Here is a 23,537-nt window from a genome sequence, read left to right on the forward strand (position 1 = left end):
ATCCCGTATAGATCCATCTTAAAAGAGTACAGTACTCAAGGCAGATATTCTTTACTAGTTAAGCTAAACTATGGTTTGGTTTAAAGAAGACTTCAGGGGATATTTTTGGTTTAATACTTAAAGATTATGTCAGGGGAAGAGTTTTGGGGGTTTATCCAGCCTCCATGACTCCAGAAAGTCTGGATTCCATGATAATTTAAAATTCTGCTCTACATTTTCCCTCTTTTGATCAGGATTCTTCTAGAGAATCTTTGATCAAAATATTCAGTAACGGTAGCCGGGCACCATCCACTTCTAGTCTCATGTGCACACAAATCTTTAGGTTGGAGATTGTGTGAGCTTACAGCCTACTGGATTTCAAGCTGATTTTTAGCAGCAGAGCTGTTTGTTCAAGCGATGTCTCGTGTGAAAAATCCAACGCAAGTGAATAAAACATATATAAGCAGGGCTGCTCTGGGGGGTGGAGTCAGGGTGGGGGCCCAGGGCCTTGACTTCTCAGAGTTCACTCCCTTCAGTAACCCTAGGGTTTTTCAGGAAAATCTTTGAGTTCCAAGGCTCAGAATTTGGAGTTCATCATAAAAGGGCAATGAAATGATAACTTATACCTTGAAGAAACACCAGCTTGGTTATCTCTTATCCTAATCTATAACCTGTTCCAGCTCCATGGGTGGTGCAAATGGTTAAACACTGGGCTACTAGCAGAAAGGTTGGCGGTTAGAGTCCACCCAGAGGCACCTTGGAAGAAAGACCTGGCTTTCTGCTTCCAAAAATTCAGCCACTGAAAACCCTGTCGAGCACAGTTCTACTCTGACACACATGGGGTTGCCATGAGTTGGAATTGACTTGATGGCAGCTGGTTGATTATAACCTGTTCCTCCCCACAAAAGTCACCTTTTAGGACCATTCTATAAAGAACCCTGGTGGCATAACAGTTAAGCACTCAGCTGCTAACCAAAAGATTGGCGGTTTGAACCCACCCATCGGCTCTGCAGGAGAAAGATCTGGCAGTCTGCCCCCATAAAGATTACAGCCTAGGAAATCCTATGGAGCAGTTCTACTCTGTTACGTGGGGTTGCTATGAGTTGGAATGAACTCAGCGGCACACAACAACACCTACAACAACAGGACTGTTCAAAAGGAACTAATCAGGACCCTCCATCAACAAGGAGATGGTGGTTTGTTTTACTGGAAGAGGTCTCTCTTGAGTCCTTCTCTGCTACCCCCTGGAACAGGGTAGGGGATTCGCACAGGTCATACTGGAGGTGTGGGGGGCCCAGGGCAGCCTCGCCTTCTCTGAGTGTGTCATGCCAGCTGCATGCTCCCCTTGGCACCCTGGGGGCATTTCAGATTGACCAGCTGAAGCACCGGCTCAACAAGATGGAGGAGGAGTGCAAGCTGGAGAGGAACCAGTCACTGAAGCTGAAGAACGACATCGAGAACCGGCCCAAGAGGGAGCAGGTGCTGGAGCTGGAGCGGGAGAATGAGATGCTCAAGACCAAAATCCAGGAGCTGCAGTCCGTCATCCAGGTGAGCGCTGGACGATAGGCAGAGGGGCCAGGTGCATCCTGGGCAGTGTGCAGAGGGGTGAGGGTGCTGGGGCGGCATGCCTGCCAGGGAATCCAGGGCCCTCCCGCTGACCACAGGATGCCAGGCCATTCCCTTCAGCCCTGGGGCCTTGGTTTCCTCCTCTGCCAAGTCGGGGAGACCACACCACCCACCTCTAGAGCCTTGCCACTATGTGAGATAATACTTGTGAAATGTTTTCTTGATGGGAGAGCTCCCAGAAGATCCCCATTCCCACCAAAGCCAATGCCCTGGGGCTGCGAGGACAGAAAAGCACACTGGGATACCCAGCTGCCCTTCAAAATTCCAAGAAACTCAGCCCTCAGCTCTGCAATTTTTTAAAACCTCAAGTGCATCCCCACCATGTCATCCCCGAATCCTCTGTGGGTATAAAGGAGGAAGTTGCAGAGAAATAGCATCCCCCAAAATAGCTGCAGGGGAAGGAAAAAGGCGTTTGCCCCCTTTCCAGAGAATTATCCACCCCTCCCGGAACTGACTGCCTGGCTCTGCTTCGGAGCAGAGGATCCATCCTGGTTGAACCAGAGGAGATTAATTTATATTTCAGGAGAGGTGTCTGGGAAGCAGATCAGCTCCCTTTTGCTGTCATCTGTGAAGTGTTCTGAGGAGCTGTCGTAGCTCCTCTCGACTCCGATAAGAGCCTGCAGAACAGTAGGTGTCAGGAGATCCCAAGCAGAAGTGGGTCTTATGCTTCTTTTTAAGTGATAAGCTTTTTACAGACCCCAAGAGGCAAGAGGATTTGCCTCTGCTTTCCTGGCGCCAGCCTTCTGCTCGCTCTGTGTCTGTCGCTGGCTCTTGTGCCCCTAACACACACATACACATACACACATACACCCTTAACCCTCCCTGCCTGTCCCCAGGCCGGGAAGCGCAGCCTGCCAGACTCAGACAAGGCCATCCTGGACATCCTGGAACATGACCGGAAGGAGGCCCTGGAGGACCGGCAGGAGCTGGTCAACAGAATCTACAACCTGCAGGAGGAGGCCCGTCAGGCTGAGGAGCTGCGTGATAAGGTGGACACACAGCAACCCCCCTGTGCCCACATAGCCCTCTGAGAATCATCCCCTATCCCTCCCAGTATCCAGCCCCCTTACAGTTATTTGGTTAGTTATTTTTAAGTATTAGCTTAGAATGGGGCAGTGGTTCAGTAATAGAATTCTCACCTTCCATGCAGGAACCTGGGTTCAATCCCAGCCAATGCACCTCATGCACAGCCACCACCCGTCTGTCGGCGAAGGCTTACGTGTTGCTCTGATGCTGAATAGGTTTCGGCTGAGCTTCCAGACTAAGACGAACTAGGAGCAAAGACCTGGTGATCTACTTCTAAAAAACCAGTGAAAACCCTATGGATCACAATGGTCCAACCTGCAACCTATCATGGGGGTGGTGCAGGACCAGGCAGCACTTCATTCCACTGTGCATGACATCGCCATGAGTCGGGGTGACTTGAAGGCACTTAACAACAATAGTAACAAGTATTAGCTTAATAGCTGCCCTCCCCCTATGACAGCGGGTCCAGGAAGGCAGGCACATCGCACGGTCCCCCATGGACCCCGAGCACCCACTTCATTACCAGGCACATAATAGGTCCACAGCAGATCTCCATTGAGTGGCTGCCCTTGAACTGTGGTCCCTGCCAGCCAGATGTCTGGCTTTCGGAAGGACAGATGAGGTCCTGACCCACCAGCCTAGGGTGGGACCAGCTGCCTGCACCCACTCTGCCCTGTCAATGGCTTGATACATGCTTTGATCTCTCTGCGTGGCTGGCAGTACCTGGAGGAGAAGGAGGACCTGGAGCTGAAGTGCTCGACACTGGGCAAGGACTGTGAGATGTACCGGCACCGCATGAACACCGTCATGCTACAGCTGGATGAGGTCGAGCGGGAGCGCGACCAGGTATGACGGGCCCAGGGCACAGGTGACCAGGTGTGGTGGGCCCAGTGCATGGACAGGGGCTGTGTTTCTCCAGGGCGGGGACCTATCCCATGGCACACCACCAACTACGCAGCAGTGACTCGCAAGTTCATTTGTCCTGCCTCTCTCCCGAAGATAAATTCCATCCGTAGAGGCTTCAGAATTTACAGGCGTTTGGGCTCTGGGTGGCCTGAGCCGGGTGTAGACGGCTCCCACAGGAAAGCATGGTCCATCACTGCTTGGTCTCCAGGGTGAGACAGGCAGGCTCAGCACCCAGCACTGTCACTCATAAGGCGTGTGATGCAGGCAAGCTTCCAGGCCCTGGAGGCTCAGTGTACTTGTCTGTGAAATGGGGGTGATGATGGTACTGCCTCACGGGGGCCACAGTGTGGGCTCCAGGAGACACTGCATCAAAGCTCTTAACAGGCAGCCTGGCACATCGTGAGGGCTGGACAAATGGCCATACGTAGCATAGACAATGGAGGTGCTCAACAAGCACGAGAGTCAGGACCAAACCAGAGTGGGTGGTGACATGGCCAACACACAAGCTGGGAGAGTGGGTTTCTGGCTGGGCAGAATGTCTGTCCTTGCTCTTGTTGGCCTGTGGGTATAAGTCACAGGTGGCCTTGTCCCCTGTCTCCCACAGGCCTTCCACTCCCGGGACGAGGCCCAGACCCAGTACTCGCAGTGCCTCATCGAGAAGGACAAGTACCGGAAGCAGATCCGGGAGCTGGAGGAGAAGAACGATGAGATGCGCATCGAGAAGGTGCGTCGTGAGGCCTGCATCGTCAACCTGGAGAGCAAGCTGCGACGCCTCTCCAAAGACAGCGGCACCCTCGACCAGGTGAGCTTCGACCAGGTGGGCCGTGTGGCGGGCTCCCAGGCAGGGGCCCTTCCCTCCCACACCCAGACTAGCCCCACGACCTTTAAGCTTAGTGACGCGGTAGAACCCACTCACTTTGGAGTTAGGAGAGCGGGGTAAAATGCCAGCTTTGCAACTCCAGCTGGGCAATCTTGAACAAGTAGCTTCACCTATTTTGTAAAAAGTGATTATTAACAACGATATATACTTGTTAGGGAGGATTACATAAGATAATGGATATAAGGCACTTTACACATCAGCTGGCACTATTATTATTATTATTACTTATTTTATTATTATTAGTGATTTTATTATTGTTAGTGATTTTATTATTAGTCAACCATTCAGCAATATATTTTTAGCATAGACAGGGCTAGAAATTGGAAATATAATGGGACCATGTCAGATTTAGAAGTCCCTAGGTGATGTAAATGGTTAAGTGCTTGCCTGCTAACCAATAGGTTAGAGGTTTGAGTCCACCCAGAGGCACCACGGAAGAAAAGCATGGCAGCCTACTTCCAAAAAATCAGCCATTGAAAACCCTGTGGAGCACAGGTCTACTCTGACCCACATGGGGTCACCATGAGTCGGAGTTGATGTAATGGCAACTGGAGTTCGGTATGTCAGATTTAAGGGCCAAGACCGGGTAGGAGGCAATGCTTTTACCCCTGTAAAAGAAGGCAGGGTCTGACTGAGCCCCTGGGAAGAGAGAGATGCAAAGCATAGGTGTAAGGGGCTAGGACTGTGGGCCATGGCATCTGAATGGATGCTGGGGCCACAAGGAAGAAGGGGTCATGCTGGTCAGGCATGGATGCCCGAGAGACTCCTGGCTGTCTGCTGACCTGTGGCTGCTGTCTCACCCCATCACTGATGTGGCTTCTTGTCCCAGAGCCTGCCCCGGAACCTGCCAGTGACCATCATCTCACAGAGCTTCGGGGACGGCAGCCCCAGGACCAACGGTCAGGAAGCAGACGATTCCTCTACTTCAGAGGAGTCGCCTGAAGACAGCAAGTACTTCTTGCCCTACCACCCGCCCAAGCGCAGGATGAACCTGAAGGGCATCCAGGTACTGGGGGTCATGGGGGCGGGGGCCCTGGCATCATTGTCAGAACCAATGGGGGGAGCCAAGTGACTGGAGCCATGAGCGTTGCCTTCTAGGAGGGGCCTTGGAAGCCCAGGTGGGACTCCACCTACATCAGCACTATTAACAGAAACCATGCCCACTCCTGCTTTTTATTGTTTGTTTGTACCAATTCCTCCATCCCTTATAAAGGTAATAGAAGTTTAAAAAAAAAGAATAAATAAGCGTTATTTCCAGGTTCACTCATGTATTCAGCAACTATAAATTGAGTGCCTGTCACAAGTCAAGCATTATTCTGGGAGTTGGGGTCACAGCAGCAACAAGTCAGCAGGATTAATTCATACTTGTCACAGATGAATAATTCTTGATAAAGTTAGCCATAAATATTAGTGATAAGGCCGACTCTATAAGTGTTAATGTAAGTATAGTTATAAGGATAATATAAGTAATAACTGTAAGTATTAATAAGGAGCCCTGGTGGCACAGTGGTTAAGCACTTGGCTGCTAACTGAAAGGTTAGCAGTTCGAACCCACCAGCCACTCCTCGGGAGAAAGATGTGGCAGTCTACTTCCATAAAGATTGTTGTTGTTATTAGGTGCCATCGAGTCAGTTCCGACTCATAGCAACCCTCTCTACAACAGAATGAAACACTGCCCAGTCCTGTGCCATCCTCACAATTGTTTTGCTTGAGCCCATTGTTGCAGCCACTGTGTCAGTCCATCTCATTGAGGGTCTTCCTCTTTTCACTGACCCTCTTCTTTACCAAGCATGATGTCCTTCTTCAGGGACTGGTCGCTCCTGATAATATGTCCAAAGTACATGGACAAAATCTCGCCATCTTTGCTTCTAAGGAGCATTCTGGCTGTACTTCTTCCAAGACAGATGTGTTCGTTCTTCTGACAATCCACGGTATATTCAATATTCTTCACCAACACCATAATTCAAAGGCATCAATTCTTCGTCGGTCTTCCTTATTCATTGTCCAGCCTTCACATGCATATGAAGTGATTGAAAATATCATGGCTTGGGTTAGGCACACCCTAGTCCTCAAAGTGACATCTTTGCTTTTTAACACTTTTTAGCATATTGCCCAGTGCAATATGTTGTTTGATTCCTTGACTGCTGCTTCCATAGGCATTGATTATGGATCCAAGTAAAATGAAATCTTTGTCAACTTCAATCTTTTCTCTGTTTATCGTGATGTTGCTTATTGGTCCAGTTGTGAGGATTTTTGTTTTCTTTATGTTCAGGTGTAATCCATACTGAAGGCTGTAGTCTTTGATCTTTATCACTAAGTGTTTCAAGTCCTCTTCCCTTTCAGCAAGGAAGGTTGTATCGTCTGCATAGGGTTTCCATAAAGATTACAGCCTTGGAAACCCTATGGGAAGGTTGTACTCTGTCCTTTGGGGTCACTAGGAGTCAGAATCGACTCGATCACAATGGATTTTTTTAATTTTTTTAAGAAGTATTGATGATAATGTTGACACCAGTCACACTGGCCTCCCAGCTTTTCCTTGACTAGAACAAGCATGTCCCTGCCTCAGGGCCTTTGACTTAACTGTTCCCTCTGTGTGGAATGTTCTTCCTCCAGAATCTACATCACTGTCCCTCAGTGGACTCAGATCATGAAGCAGCCCGCCCTACCCCTTCCCCACCGGCCATCCCCCTTAACCTGCCTTTTTCTTTTCATAACTCGTGTCCCCACCTTCCAGGCTGCATATACATTGTTTGTTTGCTAGCTCCCTACAGTGTAGAATGTAAGCACCATGAGGGCAGGAACTTTGTTTTGTTCATCACTGTGTCCTCAGCTCCTAGAATAGTACCTAGGACATGGTAGGCACTCAGTAAATGTTTGCTAAATGAATGAAAGCAACTTTAGAGTTAAGTACTATAAAGCGTATTTGGGACCCCTAGCCTGTGTTGGTCCCTGAGTGGTGCAAATGGCTAAGCGCTCAGCCACTAACTGAAAGGTTGGCGGTTTGAGTTCACCCAGAGGCACCTCAGAAGAAAGGCCTGACAATCTACTTCTGAAAAATCAGCCATCGAAAACCCTATGGGAGCACAGTTCTACACACATGAGGTTGCCATGTGTCCGAATTGACTCGATGGCACGGGTTTTGGTTGGTTTAACCTGTGTTGAGTGTGCAGCTTCCAGTTTGTCTGTTTTTCTGTTTACTCGATGCCTGCCATGTACAAAGCAGCTAGTAGGTCGTTGTTGTTGTTAGGTGCCGTCAGATCGATTCTGATTCACAGCAACCCAGGGTTTCCTAGGCTGTAATCTTTATGGAAGCAGATCGCCAGGTCTGTCTCCCTCAGAGCCTCTGGATGTTTTCAAACCCACAACCTTTCAGGTTAGCAACCGAGCACTTAACCGTTCCACCACCAGGGCTCCTTATCTATTAGGTAATGGGGGAAATTTCCAAAGACTAAGATGGAGTCCCGGTCTTTGAAAAGAGACATGAAGCAGTTCTATGACAGACCAAGGCAGCAAGTAATCAGATCTGTGGGGGGTGCGCATCGAACCAGGTGAGAGGAGGGTCCACGTTTTGTAAAACAGCTTTATTGACGTGCGGCGAACTGCACCTGTTTAAAGGGCACAACTGGGTTAGTTTTGACACGTCTACACCAGTGAAACCACAGCAACCACTCACTCTTGATTAGATAGTGAACATGTCCATTGCCCCCAAAGTTTCTTGTGCCCTTTCTACATCCTCCCCTTCTGCCTCTCCCAGTAGCCCCCTAAGCAATCACAGATCTACCTTCTGGGATGACCACATGTAACAGTTATTTTGTACTACCTCTATTTTGGGCCCTGTGCTAGGTGCTGGGGACCCAGCAATGTTAACGACATTGGGCCTGCCCCTGCGAAGCTCATTTCCACTACAGGAAGGGGCAGCTGCCACCTGGGGTCAGAGGTGGTGTGAGAGGACAGACGTGTGTTCTCAGCTCCACCACTTCGTGTGACCTTGAGCCAGTTACCTAGCTGCTGTGAGCCTCAGTTTCCCCACCTCTATAATGGGGATGGAGCCTTGGTGGCTCAGTGGTTAAGAGCTCAGCTGCTAGCCAAAAGGTCGGCAGTTCGAATCCACCGGCCACTCCTTGGAAACCCTCCTGGGAAAAGTTTGACTCTGTCTGATAGAGTCACTATGAATTAGAATCAACTCAACAGCAGTGGAATGGATAATAGGGGTAGGGGCCCTGGTGGTACAATGGTTAAGTGCTTGGCTGCTAACCGAAAGGTCATCGGTTCAAACTCGCCAGTGGCTCCATGGGAGAAAAGACCTGGTGATCTGTTCCCACAAAGATGACAGCCTAGGAAACTCTCTGGGGCATTTCTGCTCTGTCACATGGGGTCGCTATGAGTCAGAATCGACTTAACAACACCCAACAACATAATGGGGGTAACAGTCCCTACTTTGTGGGTTTCTCATGAGAACTCAAGGAGATCCTGTCTGCTTTGCTCTTTGTCGTGTCTCCAGTATCTGGTATAATCCTGGCACACAGCGGGCTCTCAGTGAATGATGAGTGAGTGAGTGAATGATACAGTCTCCAGTGAGCAGGTTGTGACCAGCAGGGCATGGAAATGCATCGGCCCCTCCTCACCCTGGCTCTCAGAAGGGCCAGCGCTGCACATATGAATCTAATGTGGAGCCATTTAGCACCTCATGCCAAGAGCGTTGGGCACAGCTTCCCGAGAGCATATCCGTTCACACACTGCAACAACGTGGCCCCAGAAACTCACCTGTGCCATGTACTCAGCTCTGCTCCGTCTCCCGCTCCCCAAACAGCCCTCCTTTCCCCGCGGCCACTCCTGGCTCTCCTGCCACCTTCTGCTGAGAGCCATATTGTACCGCTTCCCAGGGTGGGAGCTGGTCTGCACCAGCAGCTTCCTGATCTGGCCCGAGGGAGCCCTTGTCTTGTCATTTCTGCATGGCTGCTGGGCATTGTGCACATCGTGTGCATCGTGATCCCAGTGGCTCCACTCCTTTGTTTGACACAGGCCGCCGTGAGACCAGCCAGGGTGGGCTGGCACTGCTAGATTTTTTGCCTTAGCCCTGGTGACATATGTCTGGGGCCTTGTTTGATTTCAGTCCTCTGTCTTCCTTCACCCCTTCCCTCTTTCAGCTGCAGAGAGCCAAGTCCCCTATCAGCCTGAAGCAAGCATCAGATCTTCAAGGTTAGTGAGACGACCGAGGCCTCCTGCCCACTGTCTCTCTGGCTCCCTCCGTCCATCTGTTTGTTTATCCCCTTGCAGGCATCAGTCCTGCCAGGTAAACCCCAGGCAAGCCTGAGGAGCCTCAGGTTGGCAGGCATCCACTCAGGTGGTAATTAATGTTAATCACAGTCTGAGTGGGCAGGAGTCCCAGCCGTGGACACATGCCTCTCTGGCTCCCTCCGCATCCTTCTGCCCTCCCTGTCATTGGGGAGCCCCAGCCACTTCAACTGGACTTGACCTTTTGGAGGATTGCTTGACCTTCTCCCAAACTGCTGGCCGGGTCATCCCAGGGGTGAGGCTGCTGGTCACCCCAAAGCCTCAGGCTCTCCAGATACACTGTCCTCCGAACCCCCCTCACCGGTCCTCACTGTGGCTCTGGGAGGGACTGGCTGGCTAGTGAGGGTTGGCCCGAGCAAATCTAGCCTCCACTGTGTACGAGGAGGTCCAAGGAGATGATGCTAGAGCCCGTTGCAGGGGTAGGGAAAGGCAGACAGCGGCAGGCAACCAGGAGAGGTGGGGGAAGTTGAAGAAGGGTACCTCAAGGTGGCATTGAAACTGGATTGGAAAGAGGAGAAGTCTGACCTGTGGCCACGGTCTTCAGAAGGGGACTCTTGGGACTGAGGGGAGAATATAGACAAGAGGCTTGCCAGGGCCAAGCAGAAGAGCGACAGGCAGAGGCAGGGAGACAAGAGGCCTCAGATGCCGAGCCAGGGGACTTTATCCCCCAGGACGTGAGGGACTCTGGGGAGGGCGGGGTGCAATGCGTCCAGACCTGGGCCCTGGCAGTTCTTTCCGGGCAAGGGGAGGATGCAGGAGGGACATTTGAAGAAAACAGGGCCCCACTGACGCCATCAAGGACCTCCATGGCCTTGCCTGTTGAGGGCATGTCAGGCGGGGAAGTAGAGAGGGATGAAGAGGGCACGCAGGGCCACGGGCCTCTTCACTCCTCATCACTGGCTGCCAAGTGCCAGATGCTGGGGACCCGCGAGTGTAATGCAGGGTCCGTCCCCTTGAGGTGGGGTGTGTGCGCACATGTGTGTATGTGTGTAGCATGTGTACACACATAAATGTGTGTGAGTGTGCTTGTGTGTATATGTGTGCACATACATTTGTGCATGTGTGCATGTATGCACGTACATGTATGTGCATTTGTATGTGTATGTGTGTGAGTGTATGTGGGTGTGTGTGCATGCATGCATGTATGTGCACAGGTGTGCTAGTGTGCATGTGTGTATGTGCGAGTGTGCGTATGTGTGTGAGCATGTGTGTGCACTCATACGTGTATGTGCGTGCGTTGTATGTGCATGCACACACAGCAAGGTGGGGGCACAGAGGATGGGGACATTTCTCGGCAGCGAGGCACTCTGAACAGTGTGCACGTGGCCCCTGAGGGAGCGAGGCAGGGAGTGTCAAAGGGGGCTTTCCTGAGGAGGCGACAAGCTGTGCCTCACACTTTGCCCAAAGGCCCTGCCGGCCAGCGCCGTTGAAAAGGAAGGGGTCTGTTTTGAGTGTAAGGAAGTTGGAAGGAAACTCCACACCCACCGGGTGGCTTACTCCCCAAGTGTCCACTGTCCCATAGTGTCACTGGTGAGTCTTCAGAGATCAGCATGTGGTTCAGCCCACAGTGGTGGGGGAGGGTAAAAAAGAAGGTTCTAGGGCTCTTCCCCAGTAGATACCAGAAAAGGTGGGGCAGAGACCACAGGCCTCCATTAGAAGGAGGTGCAAGAGCGGCAGCCAAACAGAGAAGCCCCCATGAGTCCGTTCCCCTCCCATTCTCCATCTCCTACAAACAGCAGGCCGAGGCCATGAAGAAGACGACCCAGACGCCAGCCCCAGCTCCTCCAACTCTCTGCCTACCAACAGCGCCTTCGCCAAGATGGTAAGGGGCTCTCCTGTTCCCCCTCCTCATGCCCCGCCCACCCCCAGGCCTGGCACCATGTCCCCAGGACCCCATGTCCCTGGGCTCCTCAGGCCCACAGGCCTGCCTCCTGACCAGCCCAGCGGTGAGCAGCATCCTCACGGCTCGCAGCCATAGCCCGGCCTCACTGTGTTCATTTAAAGCTGCTCCGTGGCCTCACGATGTATTTACACCTTCCCGCCGCCTGCTTTCCCAATTTCACACTCAGTGGGAGAGGAGACAGACCTCTGAGGCTGCGGCGAACAGCACAGGCGACCGGCATGGCTGCTGCAGCTTCTCCGTCCCCAGGGAGCGGGCGTGCCAGTGCCAGGGCTACAAACTGCAGAGTCCCGGGCCCCTCCTTGGCCCCCGCCCCCTCTCCCCGCTCCAGCCCACCCGAAAGAGCCCTGCAGAGTCCCCGAGGCAGGAACCCATTGCCACTGCACCCCAGCCAGGCGCCAAAGGAGTAGAATTAAAATTCTAACCCTGAGGGGAATCACAGGAGGCTTGTCAGCTCTGCTTCCAAGCTCAACCCTAGGGAGGCAAAGATTTTATAATGAGTGACTCCAGGCTGGTGGCAGCTCAGGTGGCAGAAGCCACAGCTGGCACTGAAGGCGGCCCCCGCCAGGTGCCGGCGGGTCACCTTCCGGCCTCTGTGCATCATCCCCAGGCCTGTAGTCTCCATCTTGGCCAGAGCAGGGGCCCCAGCCCAGCCTGTGCAAGGTGGCACCACCCTGGCCTCCAAGCTGGCAGATCCCCCCTCGTCCTTCCCACCCCCTCGCACTGCGAGCAGATTTTTGAGTAGATGTAGCCGGCCGCCCAGGGCCGAGCACCGCTGTCTCCAGCCAAAATCACTACCAAGGGCGGCCTGCTTCAGCACTCACTGTCTGAGTAGGAGGCAGGAGTCAGCTGAGTTAAATTTAGCCCCCGTGGATATAGTATTTATGCCCATGGAGGCACTGGCATATAAATATCCAGTTGTCCGTCACACGCCGTGTGTGTTTTTAAAGCAGCCCCATCGGAACCGGAACAGCATTATGTCAATCACTGCCGAGCCCCCAGGGAATGACTCCATCGTCAGGCGCTACAAGGAAGACGCGCCCCATCGCAGGTGAGTGGTGGGGAGAGGAGAAGTGGAGACATTTGTCAGGGGCCCGCGTGTGCCCATTCACCTGCATCACCTCCGCACCACTCTGCACACACAGAGCAATCAGTCCTTGAGTCCACCTTGACAGGCGGGCGGGATGGGGCCCATTTTACAGATGCAGAGGCTGAGGCTCAGAGAAGTCAGGTGAATCTCTAGGGCCACCCAGCCAGCTGGCAAATGAGGAAATCTACACCCGTCTGCCCATGCCACCTGGAAGTCAGATTCCTCGAGCCTGTGGCCCCTAGGGCTTGGCTTCATCTGCCTAAGAGGGAGAGATCGTGAGGGTGGCCTCCCCCACCCCTTCTGCTCTCCTCACCCCCTGGGAGCCATTAGAGTCCCCGACAAGGAAAACCACAGTACAGTACACCTGGGCCTCCAGATGTTTCCAATCAGCTGGTTGTTCAAAGTCATTGAAAGTCAAGATGGTTGGGTGGTTTTCTGGATCCACTCCCAGGTCCTGCACAGGGTTTGGTTTTAGGCCTTGAGCACCACATTCCTTGGCCTCCAGAGACCGGGTTGGAAGGATCAGAAGCAAGGGGCCTACCTGAATTCCTTGGTTAATCTTCTCCCTTTGGGCAATTTGGGAATATGGTGAAGTGGCCACCATATTCCCCCACTGGCCAGATGATGGGCCCTCCCACTGCCTCCTAACTGGTCCCTGTGCCTCCCCACCCATCTCCACTCGGCTCAGATCAGACCCTGTATTTGAGGTAGCTTTGAGAAGCCCCAGGTGGCAGCTGTGCTGAGGCTGCCGCCACCCTCGTGGCATGTGGACAATTTAGAACACTCGGCATAAACAGCATCACCCCATCCACTTCTCCACCTGAACGGGCACTCCAACTATTTCAGACCCGTTGCACAGCACACACACACGGAAAGCAAATGGGTGCTAAATGTTCACCATGTCAGAAGAAGGCTGAGTGGGAGGTAGCAGGTGGGGGCTGTCAGCTACCCCAGCTGACCTGCCCTCATGTTCCCTTTGCACCCTGTAAATGCAGCAGGCTCGACCACTCTCTGCATGGCCCCACTGAGTGCCATGTCCCTGCAGAGTCCAGCCTTCCTCTCCCATCCCTCGGCCCGTCCCCCTCTGCCCACCTGCTGGCCTTTCTTACTTGTCAATCCTGCTATCAGAACCAGGCCTCAGACAGACACGCCTCAAGCTCCCTCCCACCCTGCGTGCACACGCACTCGCACGCGCACACACAGGCTCCCCCTTTTGCCTCCCTTCTGTCTTGCAGCACAGTTGAAGAAGACAATGACAGCGGTGGGTTTGATGCCTTGGATCTTGATGGTACGTACCTGTCTCAGTCTCCTCAGGCTGCTGTAACAAAGTACCACAAACTGAGTGGCTTCAGAGAACAGACATGTCTTGCCTCACAGCTCTGGAGGCTGGGAGTCAGACGAGGGTGTCGGCCGTGTTGATTCCTTCTGAAGCTCTGAAGGAGAACCTGCTCCATGCCCCTCTCCTGACTTCTAGTGGGTCCCAGCAGTCCTTGGTGCTGCCTGGCATGCAGCTGTGTTTGCCTGCACGGTCACATAGCCAGTCTTCTCCGTCTGCCTCACTGTGTCTGTTCGCCTCTTTTATAAACTCAGGAGTCATCCAGGATTAGGACCCACCCTAGTCCAGTATGACCTCATGTTAGCCTTCAGAAACCCTGTTTCCAAACAAGGGCACGTTCACAGGTTCGGGGTTAGGACTTCAACCCATCTTTTTGAGGGACACAGTTCAATCCATCACCATCCACCCTCTGGCCCAGGGCTGAGAAGTGTCACAGGTGCAGGGCTGCCTGCCATCTGGGGGAGCTTCCAGTGAGCGGGGTGGCGCTGCGCGCGTCTCCAACTCCAGCAGGACCTGAGTCTCATGCATAGTGAGTCCTCAGTGAATATGTGTGGGTGGACAGCTGCGCTCGAGTGCTCCGTGTTCACGTGGCCCTGGCAAGAGGATCAGCCTGCGTCTCAGACAAGCTTGCCTGTGGCCAGGGACGCCCGAGGAGTTTATTCTTTGTTTTGTACGGACTCCTCAGCAGCCATCTAGCAGTTGAGTAAGGAGTCAGAATTAAGGCTGGCTCTCTGAAAACTAATATGTATCATGTAGCATAGGTTTCTGGGTGGCACAAGCAGTTTGTACTCAGCTGCTAACCTAAAAGTTGATGGTTCAAAGCCACCCAGCAGCGCCTCAGAAGAAAGGCCTGGTGAAGCCTTGGAAACCCTATGGAGCACAGTTCTCTGCACACATAGGGTCACCATGAGCTGGAATCAACTCAACGACAATGGGTTTATTTTGTTTTAAATCATCTAGTGTAGCTGGGCCCTGTACTAAGCCCTTGACTTACATAAACCCACTGCCGTGGAGTCGATTCCAACTCATAGCAACAGAAATGCTATTGTTCACCTCATTCAACAGATGCAGAAATGGAGTCTTAGCGAGGTTATGTGACAGGTCAACTCGGCAATAGAGTAGGGAACAGATCAGAAGCAGGAGACCTATTAAACTCATGTATAAAACTGCTAACCAGCCTGAATAAAACGAGTAGTGAGAATGAGGGGGAAGAGATGAGACTGGAATTGGGGCGGGAATCAAAGCTTTTGATTGCCTGAAATTGGAGGTGTGAGACAGGCAGACACTGGGGAGACCAAGGGGATCCGAGCATCCTAAAGAGGCCCCATGGCCAGAGCTGGTGTGATGGAAGGGATGTCCGTGGTCCCAGAACAGACCTTGCAGAGGCTGGAAGCGAGGGTGTGGTCTCGGGCACCTAGCTTCCAGTGATGGAGAGCGTGCGGGCAGCCTGGCCACCTTCCGTGGGCAGCCTGGCCACCTTCCGCTTGCAGCCATCTTCTCGCTGCAGCCGACATGGAGCCTTGTGACACTCCAGGCCGTTTGCCAAGTGCACCAGTCACAGAGACGGATAATGTCCCTGAGTCTCACCCTTGCAGGGACTGAGGTGCTTATAGCTGTCACCAGTGGGGAGGAGGATGCACACATATGAGCCTGAGCACCGTCCGCCCTGGACCAGCACGAGCGAGGGAGCAACAGGGAGGGTTCGGGAGTGGGCTCAGTGCAATAGGGTGGTGGTGGCCAGTGTCACATCCCTTATAGATCTGGCAGCCTAAGAGATTGTGTCTCAGAGTCCCCTGGGTGTGGCCTGCTGGCCTCCCTCAGTTCCAAGGCCCCCCATCCTTCCTCCACCCCTTGCCCATCAAGGCTGTCAGCAGATAAAAGGAAAGATCCAAGGCCCTCCCTACTTGGATCCCATCGGACGCTATCGAGCGTTAAAGAGAGGTTGGCACTTCATGGAGGCCGGGTAATGAGAGAAATTGAGGGAGTTTTGGAAAGTGGAGAGAATCCGGGCAGCGGGCCAAGCATTCTGCAGTGCCAGGCAAATTCCCGGTGCAGGGCATCGTGGTTATCTCAAAGAGCAGGACGAGTGTATCCCTCCACCTCCATGGCCCTGGAGCATGCAGGGTGGGTGTCTTTCCCCGAGGTCCTGGACAACATGGGGAGGGGGCTTCTTGTCAGGTCTCGTTGGTCAGGAAGCCAGAGGCCGGAGGTGAGCGCTAAGGTGGTCCCAACGTGAAGCTTGGGGGACCCGATTTCAAAAACAGAACTAAACCAAAAAACCAAGCCGACCACCATCAAGTTGATTCCAACTCATTGTGACCCTATAGGACAAAGTAGAACTGCCCCATAGGGTCTCCAGGGCTGTAATCTTTACGGGAGCAGACTGCTACATCTTTCTGCTGCGGAGCAGCTGGTGGGTTCGAATTGTCATCCTTTCAGTTAGCAGCCAAGCACTTAACCACTGTGCCACCAGGGCCTCTTAAAAACAGAACTGTTAATGGAAAGCCCCCTTTATCCAGATACAAAAATGGGTGGGGGGATTCTTAAAATCTAGATACCAGGCCAGGCCTCCTAATAAGCAGGGGAATGGCTATGCTGAAGAGGACACAAGGACTGTACCTTCTGCCCCAGGTGACCTCAGGGACCAGCTGAGTCACCGTCTTTGCTGCCCCCTTCCAGGCCTCCTGCCCAGGGGAGAATTTCCCAGGAGGCAGGCAGGGAGGAGCAAGGGCCACTTAGTGCCTGGGTTGACCTCACTTTGGCCACCACCACCCTGCCATGCCCCCCTGCCCCACCCCACCCCAATGGCAACCACACCTGGACCCTGATGGCCCCACACTTCCTTTTCTTCCCCCACTCCCCCACTGTCTACCACTCCCGGACCCTGACACCCTCCCCTCCATACCACACCCGGACCCTGATGCCCCACCCCGGACCTTGACCCCGCCATGCCTGGACCCTGACAGCCCCCCTTTCCATTGCAGATGACAGTCATGAACGCTACTCCTTTGGGCCCCCCTCCATCCACTCCTCCTCCTCCTCCCACCAGTCCGAGGGCCTGGACGCCTATGACCTGGAGCAGGTCAACCTCATGTTCAGGAAGTTCTCTCTAGAAAGGTACCATGGGCTGTGGGAGAGGGGAGCCTGGAGGTGGAGGACAGGAGAAAAGCCGATGCTCCTAATGCCCCCCAAAAGGGGACCATCCAGGCCGCGTTAGTGTCCCCTAAAGTCAGGGTTCTGGAGGTCAGAAGTCACTTCCTCTGCCCCTGACTACAGGTGAAGGGACAGAAGCCAGAGACGAAGGGGCTTCCTGGCATGTTGGGGTTTCGGCCTGTGGCACACTGTCCCTGTCACCCTGGAGGCCCACAGCGGCCCCCAGGTGGGAAGAGCGGGGCCGAGGTCTGCTGGGCCCCAGTGAACTGAGGTCTCCCTACAGCGGGCTGTCACCAGGCCGGCTCCAGGTAGAGAGGCAGCTTTGTTCTCTTCTGGGCCCTTTATAGCAGGAGCCTGGGAGCTGGGCAGTGAGGCCGCTGCTACTGCAGCTCCGCCCCCATCATGATACCGCAACATCTGACCAGCACAGGTCCCCACCCACCCACGCATCCCCTCCCTGGGGTTTCTCCTGGGGAGGGATCATCTACTGTCAGCCTGCGAATAACCACCTGCCCAACTGCTGTCTTGTCCCCCATCCCAGGCCCTTCCGCCCGTCGGTCACGTCTGGGGGACACCTGCGGGGCCCGGGGCCGGCAGTGCAGCATGCCACGCTGAGCGGGGACAGCCTCATTGCCCAGCTCACTGTGGTGGGCGGCAATGCGCGAGGCAGCTTCATCCACTCCGTCAAGCCGGGCTCCCTGGCTGAGAAGGCTGGCCTGCGAGAGGGCCACCAGCTGCTGCTGGTGAGGGCAGGGGAACACGGCGGGAGCCTGCACGAGGGGCAGGGGGCCAGTACGAGGGGGCCAGGAAGGGGCCTGTGCAAGGGCCCCTAGCTGCTGCTGGTTGGGGGTGGGCTGGGACAGGCAGCTCAGCCCAGTGCTATAACCTTCCCCTCTGCTGCCTCTGCGTCTCTATCACTGACCAAGAGTGAGCCGCCCGGCCCCCCAGCCTTGCATGATGCTCTGGACTCCAGCCAGGAGGAGGACGATGGCCAGGCTATCAGCTCCTCATGTGAAATCCCTCCCTGGGCTTTTTCCTCTGCAGCTTCTGACTAATGTTTGTGGAGCCAGCTCACACATGCACATACATGCCTACACGTCAGTGCCTGCGTGCACACGTGCCAGGACACGTGCATACCAGCACACCGCACACACACCAGCACACATGTGCTCCTAGGAAGCGCATGGGAAGCAAAGGAGCCCATTTCAGGGGGAGGCTTTGTTCCCTCTTGGCAGCACCAAGCTGGCTGTTTGTTCTGGAAGAGACGCTTTCATTCCCTGTGCAGAGCAACCTCTCTCCCGCGGTTCGCTGCCCGTGGAGCCGCGCGAACAATGGTCTCTGATATCTAGCTGGAAGGCTGCATCAGAGGCGAGCGGCAGAGCGTGCCCCTGGAAACGTGCACCAAGGAGGAGGCCCGCTGGACCATCCAGCGGTGTAGTGGCCCCATCACCCTGCACTACAAAGTCAACCACGAAGGTAAGGGTGTAAGGTCCAGGGTCAGCCCTGTCCCACCTCGACAGGTGACCTCCGACAACTGCTCTCCCACTCCATGCCTCCACTTGCCATCTGTTCAGCGGGGGGAAGTCAGCCCCTTCTCAGAACCCACGGGAGCGTCTGGCAGGGCATCAGGCAGGAGAGCAAGAAAGGGTGGTTTTAGTGGCGGAAGCGGTTCAAGCACTCGGCTGCTAACTGAAAGGTTGGCGGTTCAAGTCCACACAGAGACACCTCGGAAGAAAGGCCTGGTGATCTACTTCTGAAAGATCACAGCCACTGAAAACCCCATAGAGCACAAGGGTTTCTGGTCCACGCCGGTCTCCCTTTGCGTTGGCTCACTCCCACAAGTCCACACACCTGGTGCCACGCTCTGGCTGCCCCGTTGGGAACGTGGTGGGATCCTACAGGCTGAAGGCAGGACTGCGTTCCCAGTTACAAGGTTACCTTTTGAGCCAGGCAGAAGGCAGCAGACCTTTACCTGCCAAACTGAAACTGGCTTCCAGTCCTGGGTGGCATGCCTCTCTCCAGCATGCGTGGCTGCTCCAGGCAGCAGGGGCGTTGAGCCCCTTACAGGCCACAGCCCTTGGTCTCTGTGGTCCCGCAGCTCCGAGGCAGGCTGCCTTCCCTGCTGGAAGCTCCAGCATCTCATTAACTGTGTCTCCTCCTTCCTGGCCTCCGCCAGGGCAGCACTGGCTGAGCTACGTTTTCCATTTCCAGAGGCTGAGTTCTCATTCTCACCTCTGGGTTTGCCTGCATGATCCTCTCCACAGCTGGCTCGTATTTTTAACCACCAAGGCTCATGAATGTTTCAACAGAGCATAAATAGCCCATTTCTCTCAAGCCAGCCTCAGTACCGCTGCCCGCCCACCTGCACTTCCAGCAGCGTCCCGTCGGTGCAGAAGATGAGCGTGGCGCTGCATCCCTAGACTCAGGACCAAGTCTCAGCCACACACAGTCAGCACGGTCCCACCCCTGTGGCCTGGCTGAGTGGTGCCTGGCCCCCTGGCCAGCAGTGCCAGAGATGCAATGTGAACGGCACCCCCTGGGGTTGTGCCACAACATGGCCCTGCAGCCTGAGATCCAGGTGGCACAAATGGTTAATGCACTCAGCTGCTAACCAAAAGGTCTGAGGTTCAAGTCCAGCAGGAGCCACTTCAGAAGAAAGGCCTGACGGTCTACTTCCAAAAGATCACAGCCATTGAATGCCCTATGGAACACAGTTCTACCATGAGTTCTACTGTCAGTCACCATGAGTTGGAGTCTACTTGATGGCAACTGGTTACTGGTCCCTCACAGATGGTGGGAGGCTGGGTAGTGACTGGTATCAATTGACCAGGTGAGATGGGCTGGGCAAAGCTGGAGCCTCCAGAAGGACCCAGCGAGGAACCTCCTGTTTCTTCAGGAATAGTCAGTGGGGACGGTAGTCAGACAGCCCTGATGGCTGGGACGTGCGCTGTGGACATTGTGGCTATTTGTGGGCCTGGCTACCAGGACCACTTTCACTTCAATTGTGTTATGCAGCTCTCGGCCTCGGGATGGATTTTGAGAATTTATATTGTGGATCTTCATTAATGTTTGCTGCATTTATTGTGTTCATGGTTTATGCCCTGCTCCTTCCAGAGGGATTTGCAGAAAGTTACAGTAAAGGGCAATGGTGTTGTTAAATAAGGTTGAAACAATGTATACATGGTCCTACCACTTTGGAAAACCACTTGGCAGGATCTACTAAAACTAAGCAGTTTTTCATAATAGCCCAAAACTAGAAACAGTCCAAACATGCTTTTGGATAAGGCAACATTTTGATATGGATAAATCAATCAGTGTGGAATACCATACAGCAATGAAAAAGAATTGTTGCATACTCAGTGACCTAGTAATCCCACTTCTGCGTATACACCAGAGAGAAATGAGAATGTCTACCAAAAGACACGTGCAAGACTGTTCATAGTAGTTATTCATAATAGCCCCAAACTGGAAACAATCCAAATGTGCATTCCAGGATAATAGATACATCAAGATAATGTGGAACACTATAACGTAAAGAAAAAGAACAAGCCACTGCTACATTGTGACACCATGGATGAATCTCACAGACAGTGTTGAGCGATGGAAGGCAGACACACAAGAGCACATACTGTCTGATTCCATCTATAGGAACAAGGCAAAGCTTGTCTAGGTTGATAGCAATCGGGATCATGGTTACCCTTGGGAAGGGTATTGACTGAGAAGGGCATGAGAGAGGGAATGCTGGATGGTCACTACCCGGTGTACACATTTATGAAAATCCCTCAAACTGAATACTTAAGAATATGAATGTATGCAGTTTACTGTTTGTAAGTGATACATTAATTTAAAAAAAAAAAAAAAGCCATGAAGAACAAGTGCTATGCAGTGGCAGGGTAGGTGTGGAGATTGTAGCAAAGATCCTGGTAAATGTAATTGTTGCAATTGGCACGAATCTAACACTGAGCTTCCTGGAAGCCAAAGCAAAAAGGGAAATCCATAAATTGCATGGCTGCTCATTCATCAGGAGGAAGTTTTCCCTAGCCATAAAGAGGAACATATCCCATGGACACTCTGAAGGTAGTGATGTCTGACTTTGCCCCAGGGAGTGTCTTAGTGGTGGATAGCCCTAAGCCAGTGTTTGGAATCCCTCTCCTTCCCTAGGGTACCGGAAGCTGCTGAAGGACATGGAGGAGGGCCTCATCACATCAGGGGACTCCTTCTACATTCGGCTGAACCTGAACATCTCCAGCCAGCTGGACGCCTGCTCCATGTCCCTCAAATGTGATGACGTTGTGCATGTCCGTGACACAATGTACCAGGACAGACATGAGTGGTTGTGTGCGCGGGTTGACCCCTTCACGGACCACGACCTGGACATGGGCACCATACCTAGCTACAGCCGGTGAGGCCAGACCTGGGAGGGGCCAGGTAGCAAGCAGGGTGCCAGGGGGATGTGTGGTGAGGCCAGAACCTGGGGGGACCAGGCAGTGAGCAGGGTGCCGGGTGTGTGTGTGTGTGTGTGTGTGTGTGTGTGTGTAGTGAAACCAGAACCTGGGGGGACCAGGCAGCCAGCAGGGTGCCAAGGAGTATAGGCTTTGGGGCACCAGCAGGGGAGTTCACGGGGGGCCCAGGCTGAGGAAGGCCCAGCAGCCCCCTTGATGCCCACTGTAGCAGCATCCTGGTGTAGCTGTATCTAAGTACCACAAAGCAGGTAGCTTTAAACAACAGGAATTTATTGTCTCACACTTCTGGAGGCTGGGAGTCCGAGGTCAGGGTGGCAGCCATGTTGATTCCTTCTGAGGCTCTGCGAGAGCATCTGCTGCATGCCTTTCTCCCAGCTTCTGGTGGCTCCAGGCGTTCCTTGGCCTCCAGCTGCAGCATTACATGACGTCCTTCCTCTGTCCTATCTCTGTGTTTCTTTTCCTCTTTTAGAAGAACACCAGTCATATAGGATTAGGACCCATCCTACTCCGGTGTGAACTTATGTTATCCTAACTGATGCCACTTTCAAAGACCCTATTTCATAACAAGGTCACATTCACAGGTGACCTTGTTTGGAAACCAGGGGTTAGGACTTCATCATGCCTTTTGGAGGATACCAACCAACCCGGAACACCCACTCTTTATCTGTTTGACAGAGAGGCCCCCACTCCCTCTTCCTCCATGAAGCCTTCCTGGTCTCCTCATGACATTGCTCCTCCCCTTCCTGAACTCCCATGGCGTCTGCTCTCCGCTCTTCTTCATCTCCATGTTACAATGTAGCACACACATGGCTTGTGCCCTCTGATCCATCTGCTAGTGTTTCTTCCCTGTACGTCACACCCAACCATGCCATGTGATTTAGCTACAATGACCCGGCACCAGCTAAAGGTCAGGGCCACCCTAGGCCCCTCAGAGACTCTGACCCCACCTCTCAGGGCAATCCTGCCCAGTCAGTGTGATTAGACCAAACTGACAGATGGGGAAACTGAGGTTCAGAGAAGTTGAGTGACTTTGCCACAGTCACACAGCGAGTCAGAGCTGGAGGTGGGCTCGAAACCCCACTCCCAACCACCCTGCTCTCCCCGGGGGGTGTCCCAGGGGTCGGAGCACACACATCCACAGTGCCATCCCCGCATGGCCAGGCACACCCTGACCCCCACGTCCAGGCTTAGCCCCTGAGGCCCTGCCCCCTCTTGCTCCCCAGAGCCCAGCAACTCCTCTTGGTCAAGCTGCAGCGGCTGATGCACAAGGGCGGCCGGGAGGAGGTGGATGGCGCCCACCACACCCTGAGGGCCCTGCGGGTAGGTCCCCAGCCACCGGGAAAGGCCCACCTCCCGTGGTCTCTTTGGGAGGGGGTAACAAATGGAAGCCATTGCTATTACTGGGATGATGTATTATAGGGGTCTGGGTTCCTTAGGGAACCCTGATGGCACAGTGGTTAAGAGCTCGGCTGCTAACCAAAAGGTTGGCCATTTGAATCCGCCAGCCACTCCTTGGAAACCCTGTGGGATAGTTCTACTCTGTCCTATAGGGTTGTTATGAGTCGGAATCGACTAGACGGCAATGGGTTTGGGTTTTTTTTTTTTTTTTGGAAGGGGGTTCCTTAGAGGAGTCCTGGTGGCGCAGTGGTTAAGAGCTTGGCTGCTAACCAAAAGGTTGGCGGTTTGAATGGATTTGGGTTTGGTTTGGGTTTCCTTAGGAAGGTTTCTGGGTGGTGCAGTTTACACTTAATTACTAACCTAAAGGTTGGCAGTTTGAACCCACCCATTCTCTGACACACATAGGGTCGATATGAATCAGAGTCCACTCGACTGCAATAGTTTTTGGATTCCTTAGGAATGGGACACGCCTCCAAAAAGAGCCC

The 23,537-nt window shown here is 53.5% G+C and overlaps 1 protein-coding gene across 1 annotated transcript in view; it reads left to right on the forward strand.

Annotated features, from left to right (window-relative positions):
* Positions 1–23,537, forward strand: part of CARD11 (caspase recruitment domain family member 11) — a 135,400-nt gene that overhangs the window by 104,729 nt on the left and 7,134 nt on the right. The window contains exons 6-19 of the mRNA XM_004385921.2: positions 1,348–1,527; positions 2,442–2,594; positions 3,352–3,477; positions 4,142–4,339; positions 5,247–5,423; positions 9,565–9,616; positions 11,452–11,534; positions 12,563–12,663; positions 13,938–13,990; positions 17,023–17,155; positions 17,733–17,934; positions 18,541–18,667; positions 21,353–21,593; positions 22,878–22,974. Coding sequence (XP_004385978.2) covers positions 1,348–1,527; positions 2,442–2,594; positions 3,352–3,477; positions 4,142–4,339; positions 5,247–5,423; positions 9,565–9,616; positions 11,452–11,534; positions 12,563–12,663; positions 13,938–13,990; positions 17,023–17,155; positions 17,733–17,934; positions 18,541–18,667; positions 21,353–21,593; positions 22,878–22,974 — 1,923 coding nt within the window. The remainder of the gene's footprint in view (positions 1–1,347; positions 1,528–2,441; positions 2,595–3,351; positions 3,478–4,141; positions 4,340–5,246; positions 5,424–9,564; positions 9,617–11,451; positions 11,535–12,562; positions 12,664–13,937; positions 13,991–17,022; positions 17,156–17,732; positions 17,935–18,540; positions 18,668–21,352; positions 21,594–22,877; positions 22,975–23,537) is intronic.

Source organism: Trichechus manatus, unplaced genomic scaffold (assembly GCF_000243295.1).
Source record: "Trichechus manatus latirostris isolate Lorelei unplaced genomic scaffold, TriManLat1.0 scaffold00151, whole genome shotgun sequence".
NCBI lineage: Eukaryota > Metazoa > Chordata > Mammalia > Sirenia > Trichechidae > Trichechus > Trichechus manatus.